Source organism: Dermacentor andersoni, chromosome 4 (genome assembly GCF_023375885.2).
Source record: "Dermacentor andersoni chromosome 4, qqDerAnde1_hic_scaffold, whole genome shotgun sequence".
NCBI classification, from domain to species: Eukaryota; Metazoa; Arthropoda; class Arachnida; order Ixodida; family Ixodidae; genus Dermacentor; species Dermacentor andersoni.
The window spans coordinates 34,267,378-34,286,868 of record NC_092817.1 but is presented as its reverse complement, the minus strand read 5'-3'; the positions used below and the strand labels follow the sequence as shown (position 1 = coordinate 34,286,868).

At 45.8% G+C, this 19,491-nt stretch overlaps 1 protein-coding gene across 1 annotated transcript in view; it reads right to left on the bottom strand.

Annotated features, from left to right (window-relative positions):
• The window catches only part of LOC126536904 (cell adhesion molecule Dscam1-like), a 333,560-nt gene that overhangs the window by 14,541 nt on the left and 299,528 nt on the right, over positions 1–19,491 (bottom strand). The window contains exons 20-24 of the mRNA XM_050183951.2: positions 19,083–19,178; positions 12,000–12,185; positions 8,444–8,761; positions 7,389–7,592; positions 1,742–1,906 (exon numbers count right to left, since the gene is read on the bottom strand). Of these exons, the coding sequence (XP_050039908.1) occupies positions 1,742–1,906; positions 7,389–7,592; positions 8,444–8,761; positions 12,000–12,185; positions 19,083–19,178 (969 nt within the window). The remainder of the gene's footprint in view (positions 1–1,741; positions 1,907–7,388; positions 7,593–8,443; positions 8,762–11,999; positions 12,186–19,082; positions 19,179–19,491) is intronic.

Below are 19,491 nucleotides of genomic sequence, written 5' to 3'. Positions count from 1 at the left end.
TCACAAATTTCTCCATATAGTGGTAAATAGTTTGAAACCAATTCTGGATGTTCTTCTCAATTCCTACAGAAGTGCTTCTAAGTTCAATACGGATGTCTTTGTTTCAACATAGAATTAAGACTATTAGCGAAAACAGTGATCTAAGTCAATGTCAATGCCACCACGAGACTTTCATCTTTATATATCAGAGCAGTGAATATCACGAAGTGCCAGAACTGAACGAAACGCTATAATTAAATGTATGAATGGTCCAATGTTCCTGGTGTATAGGAAGTTGTCTCGTAGGTCTCTCTTCCTGTTTGTTGAGGGTTTCCTAGGGTGTGCTCAAATTCTACCGGCATTGAGGCTAATGTACTTTAATAGCTAAGAAGACAACCTTTGGCCCAAGTATTGAACCGGATTGTAGCATGTCTTCGCGATTTAACGCCACCTCGCGTCGAGAAAAAGCCAAGAACAACAAATATAGTCGATGTATTTTAACACGTCTTGTGTGCGCACCTACGAAAGACACAATGTGGCATTCTTTAGGCGTACAAGAAAGCGTTGCTATGTGTCCTAGCACGAAGGCGAGCTACCCACTAAAGTTAGAGTGAGGCTGTTTAGCCTAGCTCTTGTTTCGACAGCAAAGTAACTTGAATCGTTCTTGATTTCAAGGCTGTCTTCGAGAGGCTGTATATTTTGCCGAGATTGGCAGAATTGGAACTATACTCGAAGGGGCACCAAATAAATATATTAAGCCCAGTTATATCGATAGATTATTCGCCTAGAAGTATATAATAGTTTTCTCAGTGCAAAAAAAAAAAATGACTTTGTTGCGCGGAAAATTGCCGCCGAACGTCCTGCTGCTGCTCTTCAATTTGAACCGCCCGCGCCAAAACGGCTGAGTTGAGAGGGAGAGAGGAAGAGAGAAATAAGATTAATTAGTCCCATAGGAACCAAGAACCCAGTCTGGGCCTTTTAGTGGGCTCATGACTCCGCCTCAGGTGCCCTCCCTCTGCCCCTCTCTGCGAATCAGCCAGTGTTGACGACACCTATAGGAGGCACCATATAGTCCAAAATAGGTGGCGTCACTCCAGTTTCTCATTTTCGAGATTTTCTCGCTTAAAAAAGCTATATTCTTGCTACGAATGACAAATGCGTTATTACAGAAGTCAAATCTTTTAAATTAGCTCGACTTAATATGTCCCTCTAGTGTCTGTTTATGATGACTGTTGTCATTCGTGTCCATGTAGCCGAGTAGTGACGTGGTGGTGACGGTCAAGAACACAGTAGCAAAACTGTGTATGGCGAAACTAACTCTTTATTGGGCGAACTTGTATCCAGAAGAACAAGCTACACAAAGCGCAACGATGACGGCGAACACAGTCGGCGATCGTCGAAATCTGATCTGCCGGTCAAGCGCGTCGGCTTTTACACATGAGTCATCGAAAGTTCCAGAGTAATCGCTGGTGCCCGCGTGTCTTGTAGAAAGTTCTGCACAGTTCGCTTCGTACATGCAATCAGATTGCTCAGGCTTTGGTGACAACAGCCAGCAAATAGAACCATCGATAACGTTCGAGAAACTTCCCGATACATGCGGGCGCGTCCCGCGCTGAGCGATAACATTCATTAGACGGTGAAAAGCGCTCTCTCCAAAAAAGGTAAACAAGTACACGTGTCAATAGGAACAGAACGCTCCACTCTGCCAAAGATGGGATCAGTGCGCACGAAACATGTTCAGGTCAGTCGAGAGCGTCTATACCTCGCCTCGATCCCGATGCGACCGGAACAGGTTTCCGGGCGGGCGAGGCGTAGTAGGAGGTGGCCTTCCCGTAGGCGTCTTGCTGCTGCAGGCGCTCCTTCTTGGCGCAGAACTCGGTCATGCTCATAGAATCTGTGCTGCCCTGGCACTTGCGCAGCGGATCGTCTGCAGGGCACAACACGACGATAGACGAGGGTCATCAACGCTAATAGCCTATAGTTTGCAATTATGACACATTGATTTAACCGTACTAGGCAAATAGGCCGCACGAAGGTGCAGGCTTGAAGCAATCAACAGCGGACGAATAAGCGAAGCCTGAGCCCAGTGCCAGTGGTTCTGTAAATTGACTTGTATTCCTTAACAGGCACTGACGCGCTAGCTGGGAATCATTTAGTTATTGTCAGCGCACTTGGAAAAACAAGGACACATATGAAGCGCTTCGTGCGTTCCCACATATTTTATATGCCCGTGCTTTCTTTTTCTCAGATGAGCTGCTTTTAACTAAGACTTGTCCTCGTCAGTGTCCTAGTAAACACGGTCCCTTTGCTGAAACGTTGGAATGAGGCTGAGGCGTGCATTTCAGCCTATAGTGAATGCAGCCTTGTATAATGACAAATGACACTAGGCTCTATTTGCTGAATACGTTAGAGAAGAAAAAAGAAACAGAAGCATCACACCAGCAGAAATTAACAGTACGTGACGTTCACCGGCTATACTTCCATCAAAGAGTAGACTGTGAACACTACAAATGAAGTGTAATATCAAGAAAATGACACGCTCACACGTCAGACAATTGCCATTCTTAGCAAGATGTATCTGTGAACACTACGTGCGAGATCTACGTATTACGACACGAAAATGCAACCCGGACTGCAAGATACATATTAAAGCATCTCGTCCGCTTATTTGTTTGAAATTGCGATGTGTTATCGCGGCGTGCCCATGCGTTATATGCGCTCTAGCCCTCACACCAAATTTTTCTGTGGTTGAATCTCATGGTCTTTTCCAATTTGCACACTAGATGACAATTTGCACAGGGAAATACATCTTGTACGTTCTTTGTTTTCCTGATCATGCTTTATTCCGATGCAATAGTGCATATACCGACAGATGCAAACCGGTTCGTGCTGGAAGATACCCTTATAGCTTAAACAAAGAAAGGAGGGGGGAGGGATGTGGGAGAGGCGGATGCAGTCACTATTTTCACATGCAGTATTGCTCTCCATTACCTGCATATGCTGTCGCTGTGCGCTCTTAAACTCTAATTAAATGCGAACAGCGTGTATTGTAGAACGTGACGAACACATTTACTCCTAAATAACCAAAGAAAAAAAGAAAAATGCGAAGCAACCTATTCTAGTGGAATATTACAAAGCAGGAGACTATATCGTTTGCCAGTTTAATCAGCGGTCAAGTTCTTTCACTTTCCCGCTGCTATGGCAATTCACACTTATAATATCAGCATTCTTCCTATTCAATAATTCGGTGCCAGCGTCGCTTCTTCTTCTTTGCCTGTGCTTTGTCTGTTTAGCGTTGTTACTTTACTCTCTCCCTTCGAAACATGAATAGGACTGTAGAATTGAGTTCGCAAAATGCATTAAATGTTACAGTTATTTGATTCGTGCTAAATGTTAAACAGTTGAACGAACCTAAAATGAATATGCGTACCTCAGTCCCTGATAAAGTATTCCTGCATGTTCTACACAGGAATTGCGCCTGCATAACAGTTGTCCATGTGTTGCGTTACATTAAGCTGTTTTATGCATGTGGCCGTGAACGTTTGAGGGCAGAGGATGTTATTCGGGGTTACCGCGTTAAATAAGCCATTTGTTCCTAACGCACTCAACCAAAAATCTTATCGGGTCACAGATTTCTTATTTAGGTGTCATATCGAATTTTCGTATATGAACGTAAAGGCGCATATGCGGGTCTTTGATATGGAAGTGATAGGCTGTGATGCCACGTACAGAGCGCGAAATCGACTTTACAATAATGAAATAAAGCAAGGTCGCAATTTTAGCACACCTTCATTTGCTTTAGAACAAAACAAAAAATATGAACACCACCTGAACTTTTATCCAGGGTACTTTCAGCAGAAGTAGCACTGCGTCTCAGTTGGACAGAAAATGAAATCAGGCAGCATTATGTACAAGAACGGCTGGAAACAGAATTACGAACTCGCTAAGTTTTAGCAACACTGATGCGCCCGTATGTCGCTTGCACGTGACTTGAGATGTCAATGACCCCGCTGCAAAGAGCTGACAGTGCATAAACCACTTTGCACCTCCTACCCTAGGCATAGCGTTATCATTAAAGAAAAAGCAAGAAAAGACCTCTCGCCTCCAAGCTCGAGGCTGCATGCTTCGGTCGCAGGCATTCTTAAAGCTGACGTTCAGCCATGAACTTTTCATGCAGCAATCGCGCAGTGTCCCTAGTCTGCGAGCGCGCGCACAGAATCAAATTTAGGCACACAGCGGCGGCTTACGCAACACCATCGCAAATGCCTCGCGCGCTCGAGTCACCTGCGAAAACAAGGCACGTCAAGTAGACAAGGCGTGTCCCGCGCCAGAGCGCCTGCAGCGAACGTAACTGGCTTTGGGAAGCGACATGGGGCGAAGATGTCGCTCGCGTCGAACGTGAGAAAGAGAGCACAGCCACGTTCGGCGAATTCTTTCGCTGTTCGTGGTTATACATTCTTTTTGTTGTTGCAGTTTCTGTCTTCCTGCGCGCGCATGTCTGCACTTGCTATCTGGAGGAGTCGCGACGTTGTACGCTTTGTTGTTTCAGAGAGCCGGGCGTTTGAGAGCGCTGCTCGTCGTTTCCTGCGCATCACGCTGCAGCTTAAGCGACTGAAGAGCAATGCCGAACGCGAGTTTATGACGCACGCCGCGAGGCCATGGCGAAAGAGAAAAGCGTGATGAGAAGTCCCATACGTAAGGCATCGATTTTAGTCTTATCGTGCCAGGCTCTTGCACAGTTCGGGACGCGTGTACCCCTAAATATTTGAGAGTCGCGCTTCAGCCGCGGCGTTATTTGAGATTGTCGTTCCGTTTGAAACGTGCTGCTCGAGTTCGAACGAAGTGCCGTGAATATTTGATGCGCGAACAACTCGTGGCTCAGCCCGGCTTGCAGCAACGACGCCAGCCGGCGAGCGCGAGCCGGATGCCAACGGCGCACGACAGTGTTTGTGATTGCGAAGCCGAGCAACCTAAGCTGTTGGTTTGGTTACATAACGCATTTAGGATGGAGGTGAAGTTAGGTTTCTCTAAATAAAATGGTTCAATATTGAACGTGCTGTTTCAGAAGACGAAAAATAATGTCGCGTGTGTCAAACTCAGTCCTAACCGTCGTCGACTGCATTCGAACGACAGTGCTCGTTGTATTGCTCTGACGCTTTTAGAAAACCGGTGCGCTGAGCGCCTGCCTGCTGCGCGAGTATGCTGCTCCGCCAAGCGCGGCGTTTGATGGGGCAAGTCTATGCCACAGGGGAACAGGCCTCGCCATCACCAAGCGGTGCCGTTCCAAAACTCTAGCGGTGGGTGGCCAGGTGGCGTGCCTTGCCGGATTGTTTACCTGCCTCCCGCAGGGATCATTCACTGCTGGCTTAGTCATTTCTGTCGTCGTGACTGGAGATATTTCTGTCGTAGCGAGCCAGTCATCATAAAAGCTTCGTACAGAAAGTCGGCGCAGGTCTTGTCTGTTTCCTACACGTTTTCGGACGAGGTTAGAGCAATAAAATGAAATAACGTGCAATCAATGTGCACGCTGAAATCTATATGAAACGAAGCTTTCTGGAAGTGTTAAATTAAATGCTAATAAACTAACTACTGTTCGTACAATTTTATTTATTATCATCTTATTCAAAGTGTAATCTCATGCAAAGATTGTGTTTTAGAATTCTGGGGTGTTGCGTACCAAAACAATGACTGGTTTCTGAGGCACGTCATAGTGAAGGACTGGGCAATAATTTTGACCTCCAAGGGTGCTTTAACGTGCACCAAATGCATTGTACATGGGCGTTCTTGCATATCGGTCTCATCGAAATGCGGCCACCACGGGCGGGATGTAATCCCGCGACCTCTTACTTAGCATCGCAACGCCGTTGACACTAAGCCAGCACGGTGAGTGTTAGAAATACAAGTGTATAAAGTTTGAAAATGAATAATCGTTAATATGCTAAAGACTAAATATAGTTGGCACAAGTGGCCTTTGAAAAGATAAACAATGTAAGTATGCAATAAAATGGCACTTAGAGAAGAATTAAACAAGATACATGGCACTAGTGAATATCTATACAGTACAGTTAAACAAGAAATAAGAAAAATGGCAACACTGAAAGGTGAAGCCCAAATAAATGTGCAAAAGACTGCAATGTGCACAGGGGAAGAGAAAATTACGGGTTTAGGATATTAAGCTAAATGTTCTTTTCTGCCGAGCGAAAGAATGTCACTTGGCTGGGACGTTTGCGTGAAACGAGTGAAACCGACGCCTTCTTTAATGTCCACGCAACCAGCATGCGAGAATCGATGATATATCCGAAGCTACAGATTTGCCGGAATCGACATGAACTCCATCGCTGTGTGAAGTACGCTCACCAAATCGGGGCGAATGCTGTGCCACGTCTTTAGTGGACCCGTAGTGACACGACAAATCAACGACTGGGTTGCGGTAGCATGTCTTGCAGTGCGAGGAAACTTGAAGCCTGCTTCGGGCGGCGTGGCGGCGTGTGTGGTGTGGGGGAAAAGAGGGGAAGCACTGGGCTCGGCATGAGTCGCAAAAATAGTTGACAGCTGCTCTACCACAGCCGCACAGTCACTGCTCGTGCCCCCTTCCTCGTACCCCATTCTAGTACGATTTCAAAACTTTCGCGCCACTCCTGTCAAACTCTAGAAAACGATTATTCGAACGTGTCCAATGAATTAAGCCGATTAAATGAAAACTGGACATCGATGAAGATTAATGATTTCGTGGGATACGTTTAATAAATTAATCGATTGAATGTATCCACAAAATGGTATCAACAAAGCGGACGTATCCACAAAACGGACTAGGGTAGGTAATCAATATTACCTACCTTAGTCCGATTACCTTTCGTTCGCTCATTCAGTTTGTTTAGATTTTTTTTCTTTCTAAGCTCTGTAAATATCAGAAATGTCTAAGTTTAGGATGTGAAAGGTTTAAGGGTTTTACTGGTGCTAGTCACCTATGTAAATGTATATGAAAGTGTAGCCAGAGTATAAAGTTAGCCATGGCAATTACCGACAAATCTGCGAGAACCAGCACCTTGCAAATGGCTCTTCATCTTTAACCCACGAGGACAGAAAGCATCAAAGACTCGTGCATCAGTTTCTATAGATGGGCTAATGTACTCCGGTGAGCTTGATCAGGCACCACTGCATAATTTTTATGCAATCGAGAATATGTTTTAGGCAATAGTGCAATTAGAGAAACGTTGAAAACAATTGCACGGTTTATAAAGTTGCCCTCATAGAGTGTTCTCAGTAAAATAATCCATAGCTAAACTTTAAGCGCGCCGAAAATCACTGTCTGGATCATCTCGTTATCATTTGCAAGATCCACTAGCGTTTATTCGATAGACTCGAAATGTTTACGGCAGGGCTCCTTCGAGAAGAACGACGACGCTCACCCATGTGGTTCTCGTCGCCGGTACCTGCTGCGCTGTAGGCGTCGTTCTGCCGCCGGAAGCACACCATGACCAGAGCGACCACGACGATGAGCACGAGCACGGACACGCTGACCGGAAGCAGAATGGACAGGTTCCGGTAGAGGGGCACGTCGCCACCGTCTCCTGCCTGGACCCCCGACGATCCGTGGGTAGAGCTGACTCCGGCTGCGTCAGACAAACGCAAACTTTGTCACGCGAAGTGGACACAGCCGCTTGCGTTATGCTTGTACGAGGTAGAGAATAGGATCAAATAGTACTGCAAAATGCTCGTTAGCCGAGATTATTGGCACGACGACATAGTACGGCAAGCAGCGCAAGAACGGGACAATTGATTAAGGGAGCTGACGACAACGGCGCTGACTTCCAACTGAATTTTCTCCCGCAGTGGTGAAACATACAACGAGAGAAGAACGTTGCAGAAACGTTGGAAGCGTTTGTCGTCTGCTTTTTTTCATCTTTCATCGTGCACTTGAGCTGTTTGCCGTACTATTAAATGACACTTATAGTCGATGCAATCGCTGTAACATGCAGGCAATAAACGGCTGGACCAACTCCAGAACTGGTGGGACAAGCTGCGCTACTATATTGCAATTTTTAGCCATTACTTAAGTTCTGCCCTAGATCGGATGATAATTATTAGCAAAATTCTTACTGGAGAAAAAGCAAGTCTAGCAGATTTGTGCGATACCACGAAAAACGATCAGATACATTATGAAAGAAGAAAACACACACACGTACGCATAAAATCGAACAAGTAATGAAGCAAGAAAGATACCAGTCTACAACGCACAGAAACAAAGCCTTGCGCCAATAGAAACCACATATTATTACAGGACCAATGAAAACGAGCATATGAAGAAATACTTGCTCGTTGAATACTAATACTTTGATATTATACTACTGTCTGGGAGGAACGCCGTTAAGGCCTCAGAAGAGTTCGTTGCGCTGATGCGTTTTTCGAGTCTTGTAATGAACTTAATTTAACTAATGATGATGATGGTGATGACGGCACTGACCCATGTGCGACCTGTTGAGCGTCCTGATGGAGTAGTCCGCCTCGGTGGTGCCGGCGTCCGAGTGGGCGCTGACACGAACTTCGTACTCCCTGCCGGGCGAGAGGTGGCGCAACTCGAAGTGCCTCTGGTGGCCGGGAATGGCGTCCGACACTAGCTTCCAGGATTGCTGCTGCTGCTGCGTTTGTCCGGGGCTGCTGGGTCTAAGGTGCACGGCGAAGTGGAGGATTGGGCAGCCACCCGACTGCCACATGTCCAGCCTCAGCGTCGCGGAGGTGGCGTTCACGTCGATGAAGTTTTCCATCTTCGAAGAGACCGGAGCTAAATATTTGACAAAGGGAGGTAATAGAACGATTTTTTCACCCAGTGTAAACTGGTCGCACGAAATAAATCGCGCGTACTCAAGTACTGACGAACGCTGCGGCGAAAGTCATCGCGCGACTTTACTGTGATCCACAATGTATCGTTGTTTCCTTTTGTGTCACCGTGTGCAAAGTGAAATCTTGAAAGATAATCCAAACAAATATAAAACTACGATCAAAAATATTCAGGTGGTGCAGTATACCACACTGTTGATACCGACCTTTTCCCCCTCACGAACCAAATGTGTTTGCGCGGTTGTTCGCGTAATAAAGAGGCATCAGACTTCAGCGATTCCTTGAACTCTGAACTCATTTACTGTGGCAGCAGCATTCTTCCACAGTGGACACCATAATCTTCACGATGATGATGATTATGATGATGATCCGCATTCATGGCGCTGCCCACTAAGGCGGATAGGCCAAGAGTAACGCAGCAGGAAGTAACATAAATAATAAAAACAAGATGAGAGACCACCATTTTACACTATGCGGGACGAAGAAATGGGTGGATTATTCCAAGCTATATACATTTTGAGGACCGCTATGGAATAAATCCTGTTGAAAGGTGAAAGAACACGTTAAAATGATAGCAATAAGTACATATACAGAAACTGGAACGACCATGCTATTTTTATTTTCCTGCTTTTTCGTAAAGTAAATTATTGCGTGCACCCACTGCAGCGAACTGGGCAGTTGGCCGGTGGCTATTGGGTGGTTGGCTTGGTGGATATCTGCGGTCGTGTAAAAAGATGCTAAATTAAAGCAAGAATTTGAGTAAAAGAATAATAATTTAAGTTTCAAATGATGGCTATAAATTATGTGACGTTACATAAAGAAAATTGTGGATCAGATAAGGAAGTTGGCACTATATTTTTCGCGGTGTGCGTAATTTCCTTTGTCTATGACGTAGTAACACGTGTCGAGCAATTCAAAATACGTACATGGGCAGAATTGGGCAGCACTCTCAAATTTCCCATGTCTAAGTTGACTATATTCAATAAGTTCAAATATATAGCTTTATGGCAGCTATATTGTTTGTAGATCTTTGGGCTGGCATTGCGCTATCTTCGGTATTGGCCGACGCATGAGGAGTGCTGAACGCCTGCATCACATATGCCGCGGGTCGGGCCGGTATTGCAATATCTTCGGGATCGGCCCACGTATGGGCCAATACTGCGTCACCTTCGCCGCGGGTCTGCCCGGCATTGCACTATCTCCGGGATTGGCCCACGCAAGGGGAGTTTTTTGCTTACCACGCCAACGACACGAAAATTTCCTTGCGAGGTAGAGGTATACAGCTTCGCTGTAACAAAATTTTCATAATTTTTTTTTTCTAATTCTCTGTTTGTGCAAGTCAATATTTAAGCCGCCAGGGAAGCAGGAAGTGGCTGCGTTAAAGGTGTATAAGGAAGATTGGTGGAAGAAAAGTAGGGAAACGACAAACAACGGAGGCGTACAAAAACAAAGTTCACAATAGGGGTTCAGAAACTTTGGTTATGGAAATTCATCGTGTCTTTTTTTTTCTTTTTTTTCTTTTTTAGTATAAGTAGGACATTAGGCAATAAAATAACAAGAGTGTTGTGGCGCAACCCACCACCGCCTTCCAAATGGTACGTTCATAAAGTCCATCCATCCATCCACACGTCCATCCATCTATTCAAAGGCTTCTTACTTTTCAGGCACTGAGAGTCGTTTCGAAGACCCCGCCTGGGGATTAATCAACTATGGGTGACAACTTGGGCTACAACTGATGTCAGGAGTGAAGTGACACAATGCCAGCCACCTATGAGATTTCAGCGCATTTTCTCAAAGTCAATGTCAAAATCAAAGTATTTTATTTAGGCATCAGAAAACAGTTGCCTAGGAGGCAGATAGAAAGGCAAATAATGCCTGACAGAGTGTCAAACCCCTTCCCCCCACTCCCCAAACATCTCACCCAACATCAGTGTAATAATTGCCACATTGCCTGTCGACAAAACTTTCAATTATAGATCAGTGGAAAGCACTGGCAACAATACAACAAAATGAAAACATTTGATGCGCTGTTGTACTCCCCCTGTACATTCGCAGTGCTGCTATACCAGGCACTTGGCGGCTGTGAATCCTGAGGGCTTTTGTGTAAACAACATCAAGTCATCGCTGCTACGTCGTTATTGGCATTCACGCCATAGATGCTTTCGAAGTTGTTTCCAACCAGCTGCCTGAATCTCGGTGTATCCACGATTGTGGCCATGTGCTATGTTTAATGGTCAACTATCATCATCGGCATGTGCCGCCGACACTGTTCTCACGAGCGTGCACAGTCTGCGTGGAAAATGTAGATGTACCTAACCAGTCATCCACTCATATTTTCAGTTTCAGTTCCAGTTTTATTATGCATTCAGCAACAATCATTATGTACAGATAGTATGGAGACTAGGGCCCTGAAGTGAATGACTGCAACGGGGCCCTCAGTTCAATAATAAGGTAAATAAGTGTGTACAAGACGTGGGTTAATGAAAAAAAAAACTAAGGAAATATACAGGATTAAAAAAAATACAGTAGTGCAATACAATACGCTAACTGCCCGGCGCTGTTGCGCGTTGGCGCGGTGGTTAGCTCGCCCGACCCTAATATCTGCATTATGAGATGGGTGCGAATCCTGGCGGCGTTAGTTGTGGATTGTTTCTCTTCACCCTGTGGCGAATGGTGAAGCTGGGGATAACGAGATGGCCCGACGACGAGAAAGATCGTCGTTGATTGTTGTAGATAATGACGACGTTCGTCGACGGCGTAACAGAATGGAGGGATGGGCGGGACGGACAAGAGAAACCCAATTTGAAGCACACAAATGCTGCCGCAGTGAAAAACAAAACGCATTAAACCGTTTGATTTAGTTTATACTGCATAGACACAAGGTGCTTAGGACACCATGACCTTAACACAACGAAAGCCTGATATTATCGGTCTTTAGTTTCGGCAAATAGAAATAAAGAAACAAAAAAATAATGTTGGCGTTGATTCACAAATTCGAAGATGAGAACGACATAATACAGAATATCGCTGATTAATTGCGCGTTCTTTTGGGCCCTTTTGTATTAAGACAGGCCGTTTTCACCGCCTAAGCCAACTACCGAACAAAGCAGTTTCCATATGGTTACCCAGAAATAATGTTAGCTGACATTCACGCTCGCGATATTACATGAACAACCACCCACCTGCGCCCCTGGTTCTGCCGTAAATGATGTCCCGTGGCTCTGCAGTACCGAGGCTATTGGTTGCAGTCATGTAGAAACTGTAGAGGGAGCCGCACTTAAGTCCTTCTAGCGTGAACTTGTTCGAGCTCGTGCTAATGGCCTTTTGCTGCCAGTCGCCACCTTCGGCTTGATAGTGGAGCACGTAGTCTGTGCGATGAGAGGAAGAACAAAAGAAAAAGAGCACAAAAGTATGAAAGGTAAAAATTTCATGAACCCTTCAACACAGTGCATGCATTTGTGCATTCACACTCCCTGTGCTGACTATTGCTGTACACTATTGCTTTACTGAATGTTTTAAGGCACGTCCAACTAGCGGGATGATGATTATGATTATGATGATGATGATGACGACGACGACGACGACGATGCTGATGATGATGATGATGATTTAATGACATCTCCTTTGAAACCGGGCGGTGACAAATAGTAACCTAGCCTGCGTGATTTATTCAGGTATGTTATACATGTTTTTTATCTAACATTTTTGTATACGCCTCCTTAATCGTTTTTTTTAATGTACGTTGTCACGCTCGCTACGACTGTAAGACATCCGGTAGAATCATTCTCTTCCCTGCTTATTTTCCACCAATACTCCAAACGTATCTTGCTTATCTCGACTGCTGACCGGTCGAAATTTCTGTCCACTTTAAACCCAAGCCCTTCTTGAGGGCGCACGTTACCTACGGTACTCACTAGGTGAATCCCTTCGCATTTCATTGGGATGTGCTGAGTGGAAAAAAGTCGCTGTTTCGCACGAAAGGCGAAGCATCGATGACGATAGAAAATTAGTGGATAGCTAGCTGTATACGAAGTAAGGGTAGTCGTTTTATCGGCCGTATAAACTTGTAAACATCGTCATACTTACTAAATTAACAAGCATGGTGTCACGCGCGCTCAAGCAAACATGAACACATCTCATTCAATGACCGCGGAAACTCGCTGTCAATACGATGCACTGAGGAAACGCAGTAGCAGCAGCGAGCGAATTGACCTTCGGGCTGCCGTTCACATCAACGCGAACTAAGTCGCGAAAACGCAGCGCAGCGCGGACTCTGTACCCGTCACAGATGGCTATTATAACACAGCTGCCCGGCCGGACGCGCGCGGTCGTCCGGGCCAGCCGCATAAACGCGCCCCCCTTTCCTACTCTCCCCCAAAAGCCTTGCGTGCGACGGAAGGCGGTGCGCTTCCTTTTCCGCTTCCTTCCGCTGCGCGCGCGAGATTAAGCCGCAATCGCCGACTCATCATCACGCGCTTTAGGTCACACATACAGCACACGGCTCGCGGCGGCAATTTCATCGTCCCAGGGCTTGATATGAACTTCACGGCGACGCCGACGCCGACAGCAGGAATGCGCCTGGAGTGTCCATACAATTGTTATAGCAATAAAACGTACGCTGCATGCCGCAGGTGGCAGAAAGCGCGAACAGTGGCATGACTACACTCGAGGGCGTCTTTGCCGCTGCGGTAAGCATGTGATATATTCGCTCTCAGCAGGCATCACTGCGACTATGAGCGATACTTATAGAGGACGGTAGTTTCTCGCGGCGCTTGCCCACGTGACTGAATCTGTCACTCGTCATTGGTCTCCCCAACCGGTGGCGACCGCAAGAAACAGCTCTGAAACCCATGACACATTCGCTCTACGGCCAGACGATTCACTCCATGGTAAGCTCTACGCGTGCCATGCCGCGCGTGTTTGTCCTCGCTAGCGTGGACGCACAGGCGGGGACAGAATAATGCGGGATATGCGGGCACGTGCCAAACGGCATTATAACGCTCTTCAACGAAGCAAGCGCCTTCTGTCGAAATATCGCATTGCGCATGCGCGCCCTATAATGCGCGTGTGCCTGCCGCTACACCCACTTCTTACCAGCGTGCTGTCGGAATCGTGATGATTGAAGATGATTACGCTAGGAGAGCGCTGTCCTTTTCGGCCAGCGGAGTGCACAGAACATTGTCACACATCACAACGGCCGAAACAGACACCGCGCTCTTTGCGTAATCTTCTAATGAAAATGAAAAATGCAGAACAATTATCTCTTTTACCTTGGCTTTCCTTTGGTAGACCTTCTAGAACCTTGGAGCAAAATTATGTAACTCTTACATCTTTATCCGCAGTCCATCATATTTGGTGACTAAATGGAATAATGTAATAAGAAACCCAACCACTGTCATTGATTATATGAAGTATGCAACCTTTACGCTTCATAATACGTGCCGAAGTTCCTATGTTCCATAATTCGTAGTCACATATGACATTGCTTATTTTTGTAAAGCCTGCGAGGCGGTGAAGAGGCAACACTTCGACGTCCCCACGTGGGAGGCCTAGGCCCAGCAAATTAAACTGCTCGTTTCAATAAACATTTGTTCTTCCTCCTCCTCCTGCGCCGCTTTCATCTTGAATACCAGGCAGGGTTATTTACAAGATCACGCACACGGAATAATAAAGACAGTCCTAAATTTGGCCTTTAACAGTCAAATAATTATCGCGATTAAGATGAAAATTATTTTAAATTAGGCCATATTAATTTAAAGCGCCGCAGGGGCTTCCTAGTGCACAGGTCAATATCAATTCTTTTGAGCAAGCTGGAGTTTAATGTGGACAACTTTAATGTGGACAACTGAGTGTAATGCTAGAAGCCATTTTCTCTTAGCCCCGTAATGATACATGTGCCTATCACGTATGTGTCGTGATAGTAGAACTGGAACAACTTAATTCGTATAGTGCTGCTAAGTGCAAGAAAAATGATGTCTTTGGAAAACAAACCAATGCATCAAACATGTGACGCAACTCTGATTCGAGCAAGTGTGCTGATCAAATGTTTCTTGCGGTTCCTGTACTCAACATCGTACCTCGTATGTGCACTCTTTACAGCGGCAGAGCCCGCAATTTACTTTCGGGCTATGCACCTGACCAGGGATGGGGAGGGTGAGGGTGTTTGAACGGGGCTGAGTAGTCCTCAAACTAACGCCGAAATTTCTGGGGGGGGGGGGGATGGCACGTTGTTGGATCTGGAGGATAATCCCAATTGCTGTCCCCCCGATTTTTGGACCTTGTTGGCCAAGGTCCGGGAGTTGGCCGAGGTTGAGGAGGACTTTGAGATGAAAACTGGAGGTTTATTTACAGTATTTACAGTGAGAGTACAAAGAAATTAACAGTCATAAAGTCATTACGGGCCGGCAGCAACTCGGACGCTGCGGCCCGTGGCAAAGAAGCTCGAAAGAGATGAATGAAGGAATGCTCCCCTGCTGCTCCCGGTCTCTGGCTTTTAACCCCTTCGGTGTCTCGAAGTCACGTCACGTTCGGCCAATCGGCGAGCCCGCGCAGGTGGCGTCATTTTCGACCAATGGTAGGCGCCCGTGCGAGTGTACGTCACATTCGGCTCAGAGGGTCACTCCTTGGGCTCCAATTGGCCGAGGTATTACTTGTCTGCGGTATTGCCTTCCTGGTCAGCAACTGCCGTCACAAAGGCGGAAGGGGGGGGGGGGATTGCTGCCAGGGCTTCACGGTGCATTGCAGCCGTCTTGCCTTGCGGCTTGCAAGCGCTCAGAGGGGCCAGGCGGTTTGTTCTCGAGTGACCTTTCAGAGAGGCAAAGCAGCTTTGCTGGAGACCTACGTTACCTGGAACCGTGCCAGGCTCCCGCTACACTTTCGGGAAGAGTCAAGCAGTGAATAGCTCCACATGCGGCGCACGAGGTGGGCGACGCCAACTTGTTTGGACGTGCTGCGCCTCGGGAACGTGGTAGATGTGCTTCTGCGTCCCTTACCTAGGTGTGGCGCGATTCGATGTGGTCTGGTGAATTCGAAGGAGGGTCAGGAAAAGGTCCCGTATCTACAACGTGCCCTGTGTGCCAGCTGGCTACACCACTGTCTCTCTATGTAACCTAAAATCTTTCTTCTGGCATGAGAGATAAGACAATTCTTCAAATTCTCGTTGCTACAGAATTCATTGTATACAAAGAAACTGAATTTTTATGACCGGTTTCGCATTGATATTTGTAAAATGGGCGGCCAAATCTGCTTTATATCGTTCGTTTCCTTCCGAAGTTAGTGCGAACGGCAAGATCCACTGCAAAAGACTGCAGCTGCCATCTGCACGCAGCCCCAGAAAACGAAGTTGGCAGCTAATCAATAATTATTGGCACAAGGGCGCCACCTAGTTAAACGGAAAACGAACTGTGTGGGTACTAAGCGCGAGCGTAGAAACTATTAGCGCAGTTCACTTACGTCAAGTGTCTTGCAAATTACGCGGACGCGACTTATAAACAACCAAGACGGTCTGCCATTGACAATGTTGTCTGTTTAAGTTCGAAACGGGGATGAGAACAAAGAAGGTAAAACACTACCACCACGGATGCGAGAAAGACTGGGGCCGCCATCTACACGAGGTGGGCGAAAGCGTCACTTTGAATCGATCGACGAACTTTGCGACGAAGGCGCCATCTAGTTCAACGGAGGGACAGATAGAACGGCGATATTCGCGCGCAATATATAAATATACGAGGTCGAAATACGGTAAGGGCATAATGCGCGAAATTTGTGAGATGTGAATGTTAATTTATTAATTAGATCCATTTTAATTTTGTCTTCGCCGAGTATTGCGAGCTTTAAATGCGCAGTCGTATGAAAATCACAGTTTTCAATTAATTCCGATGACTACGTCTTGTTTGGTGAGTTCAGATCCACTTGGGGCTCGTGGTATCTGGTTATCTAACCACATTAATCTCGTAAATTAGAAAATTTGAGGCCTTCTACTGCACGTAGGACAAGGAAAACGGCGTTAAAATGAAGCTTCAACGAAGAAGACGCGCCATGTTAGCGTACAGCTGTGTACGAAGGAGTATTAATTAAACAAAAATTAAATTATGGGGTTTCATGTGCCAGAACCCCGATCTGATTATGAGGCATGCCGTAGAGCGGAAGTCCGGAAACTTGTACCACCTGGCGTTCTTTCGCGTGCGCCTAAACCTAAGTACACGGGTGTTTTCCCATTTCGCCTCCATCGAAATGCGGTCGCAGTGGCCGGGATTCGATACCGTGACCTCGTGCTCAACAGCAGTAATAATTCGCAATTAGCGGAAAAGGGTAAATATAAAACCCACATGGGCTCGTTAAAACTGCGCGGACCTATAACCGGAATTGAAAGAGTGGCTTTCCACAACAAAAATATGTGGGCCGATTCCGGAGATAGTGACATCCTAAAAGGAAATAAAGGAAAAATGAAATAAAGTTTGAGTAAATGGTTAGGTTAGGTTAGGTTGAGTTAGGTGGTACTAAAGCATAAGAATATAATATGGTGTAGGGGAAAGTTAGGCGACTCAACAGCGGTTGCAATGAAACATAAAAAGACAATGTCTTCTGGCGTCGCCTTTTTGCCCCTATGGAATAAAATAAAGCATAGAAAAACCACATGGTACTCTAATGCATCCCGGAATTAAGGCCTTGTCTCTCTTTGATGTCGACCGCTTATGACTCGGTTATAAGCAGTTATAAGACCATAATATATAGATCATTTCTTCGATGTGATCTCCCAGATAAAACATTGAGAACCAAGCTTTGTAGTACTGCTAGCTTCCCTGATAGCCCTGGTCTACCCGTCTGGGTTTGTGGTGCATATGTCCCACCCGCCAGCCAATACCAGTAACTCGGTATTATGCTTGTGCACCCGCTCCCATGACACTGTGACGCAGGGCCCTGGAATTATGGCTTCGACACACAGTAAACTCGGAGTGATGCTGTCCAGTTTCTCAGTTAACATTTCATCGGTTAAAGATCGTTATTTGAAACTGATAAAACAGTTTTGAAATTGTCAAATTGAGTCTATAAAAAAAAAGAAATATGCCGGTTGACATGGAATGCAAAAACAGGAAACCCACTGTTAAAAAAAGGAATTTATTCGAAAAACAAAGATATCTTGAAGAACGCCTTTAACTTAGGAAGCGGCGCTCGTCTTGCCATTTTGTCTTCGTTTTCAATTCCAATTCGATGGCAAACGCCACGTCACAAATGAAAGTGGCGTTCCAAATACGTCGTTAGTGGTAATATAAGGTGCCAGCGCCACTAATAATATTCACAAACCACAGAAAGTACGCGGTAAATAATTAATTCGAAGACACCGATAGAAATATTTCTGTGCGCTTCGCGAATGGTGTCACGAATTCTGCGTTCGATTAGCTGACAGCAAGCGCACGCTGTAACGTGCACGAACAATGACACCGGTGATAGACTCATTGATTTAAAAGGGAAGTTCTTGAAGACACCAAATCGGAGAAATAAAGCGTGCGTGTGTTATAGAGAGGCACGCACGTTATCATTGAGCCTACGAATATTTTCACAACGGCGTTGGCCCGCCGTGGAAGGAGTGAGAAGTCAAATGCAATTGATGCTATTGTAAATTGGACATGGATACCTAGAATAAATTACGGAGGATATCTTATTGAACTGCTAGCATTTATTTATTATGTTCTTTTTGAAGAGGGAAGGCAGTCATGATAACCACAGAGGCGCCATGTTGGCTACCGCACTGTTGGAAATGTGTTAACAAGCTTGGCGTCTACGCATAAAATCAGCTCTGACATCGTATTTTGATATCGGTAACAATTATTCTTATTTATGTTCTTTACGTTACTTCGTTCACAATGCAACATTTTCATTTGTTGCCTTCCAACATATGGTGTTGCTGCCCCGAAAAATGCTGACCATTCTTGCTATACTATGCTGCATAATAGTATGACACTAAAGTGGAGGCTGCAGCTGATGTAAGCCAATCGAATCCAGTATTCCCTAAACCGACAGGTAGTTCGTTTACCAACGTCGTTAACTCAGTTCTGAGCTTTTTCGAGCGCAGTTTATGGTGCCAGAACATGCCGCACGGCTCAATACCTAGGTTCCATTACATCTGTTCCAGTATACACTTGTTCACTCAGCTGCCTGTCCTCGTGGTTCCGTTACACAGCTGAAGATTGAAAAAGACGTCAAAGAAAGTAATTTGCGAAGTCTCTAATTCTTATTTTATTCCCTTTGACATGCGCATCGCTTACCTCTTACTGTCATGTCATCTGGATAACGTTCCCATTCAACGGTGACCGAACTCGTTGTGCTGGTCTTGAATATCAGCGCCGGTGATGTCGGTGGTACTAGAAGAAAAATACAAAAAAGTGACAATATATTTGACAACTTGGCATCCAATGGTACACGTAGAACTGAAGAGAAAATGATAACTCCGAAGGTCAACCAGACGGGCGGCTCGTTCGCTGGCCTACACAGGGAGAATGGAATTAGGCGCAGAGAAAGAAAAAAGTGCAAAGGTGAGGGGGAGCAGAAGCTGTCTGTAAACATGGTGGTGCACACCACATTCATAAATCAGGTCTGGTGACTCAGACAAAGTGCCGTGTCGAGCATGATTAAATGCATGTTATAACTAGCTTGCACCAGTTAGGCATACTGCTT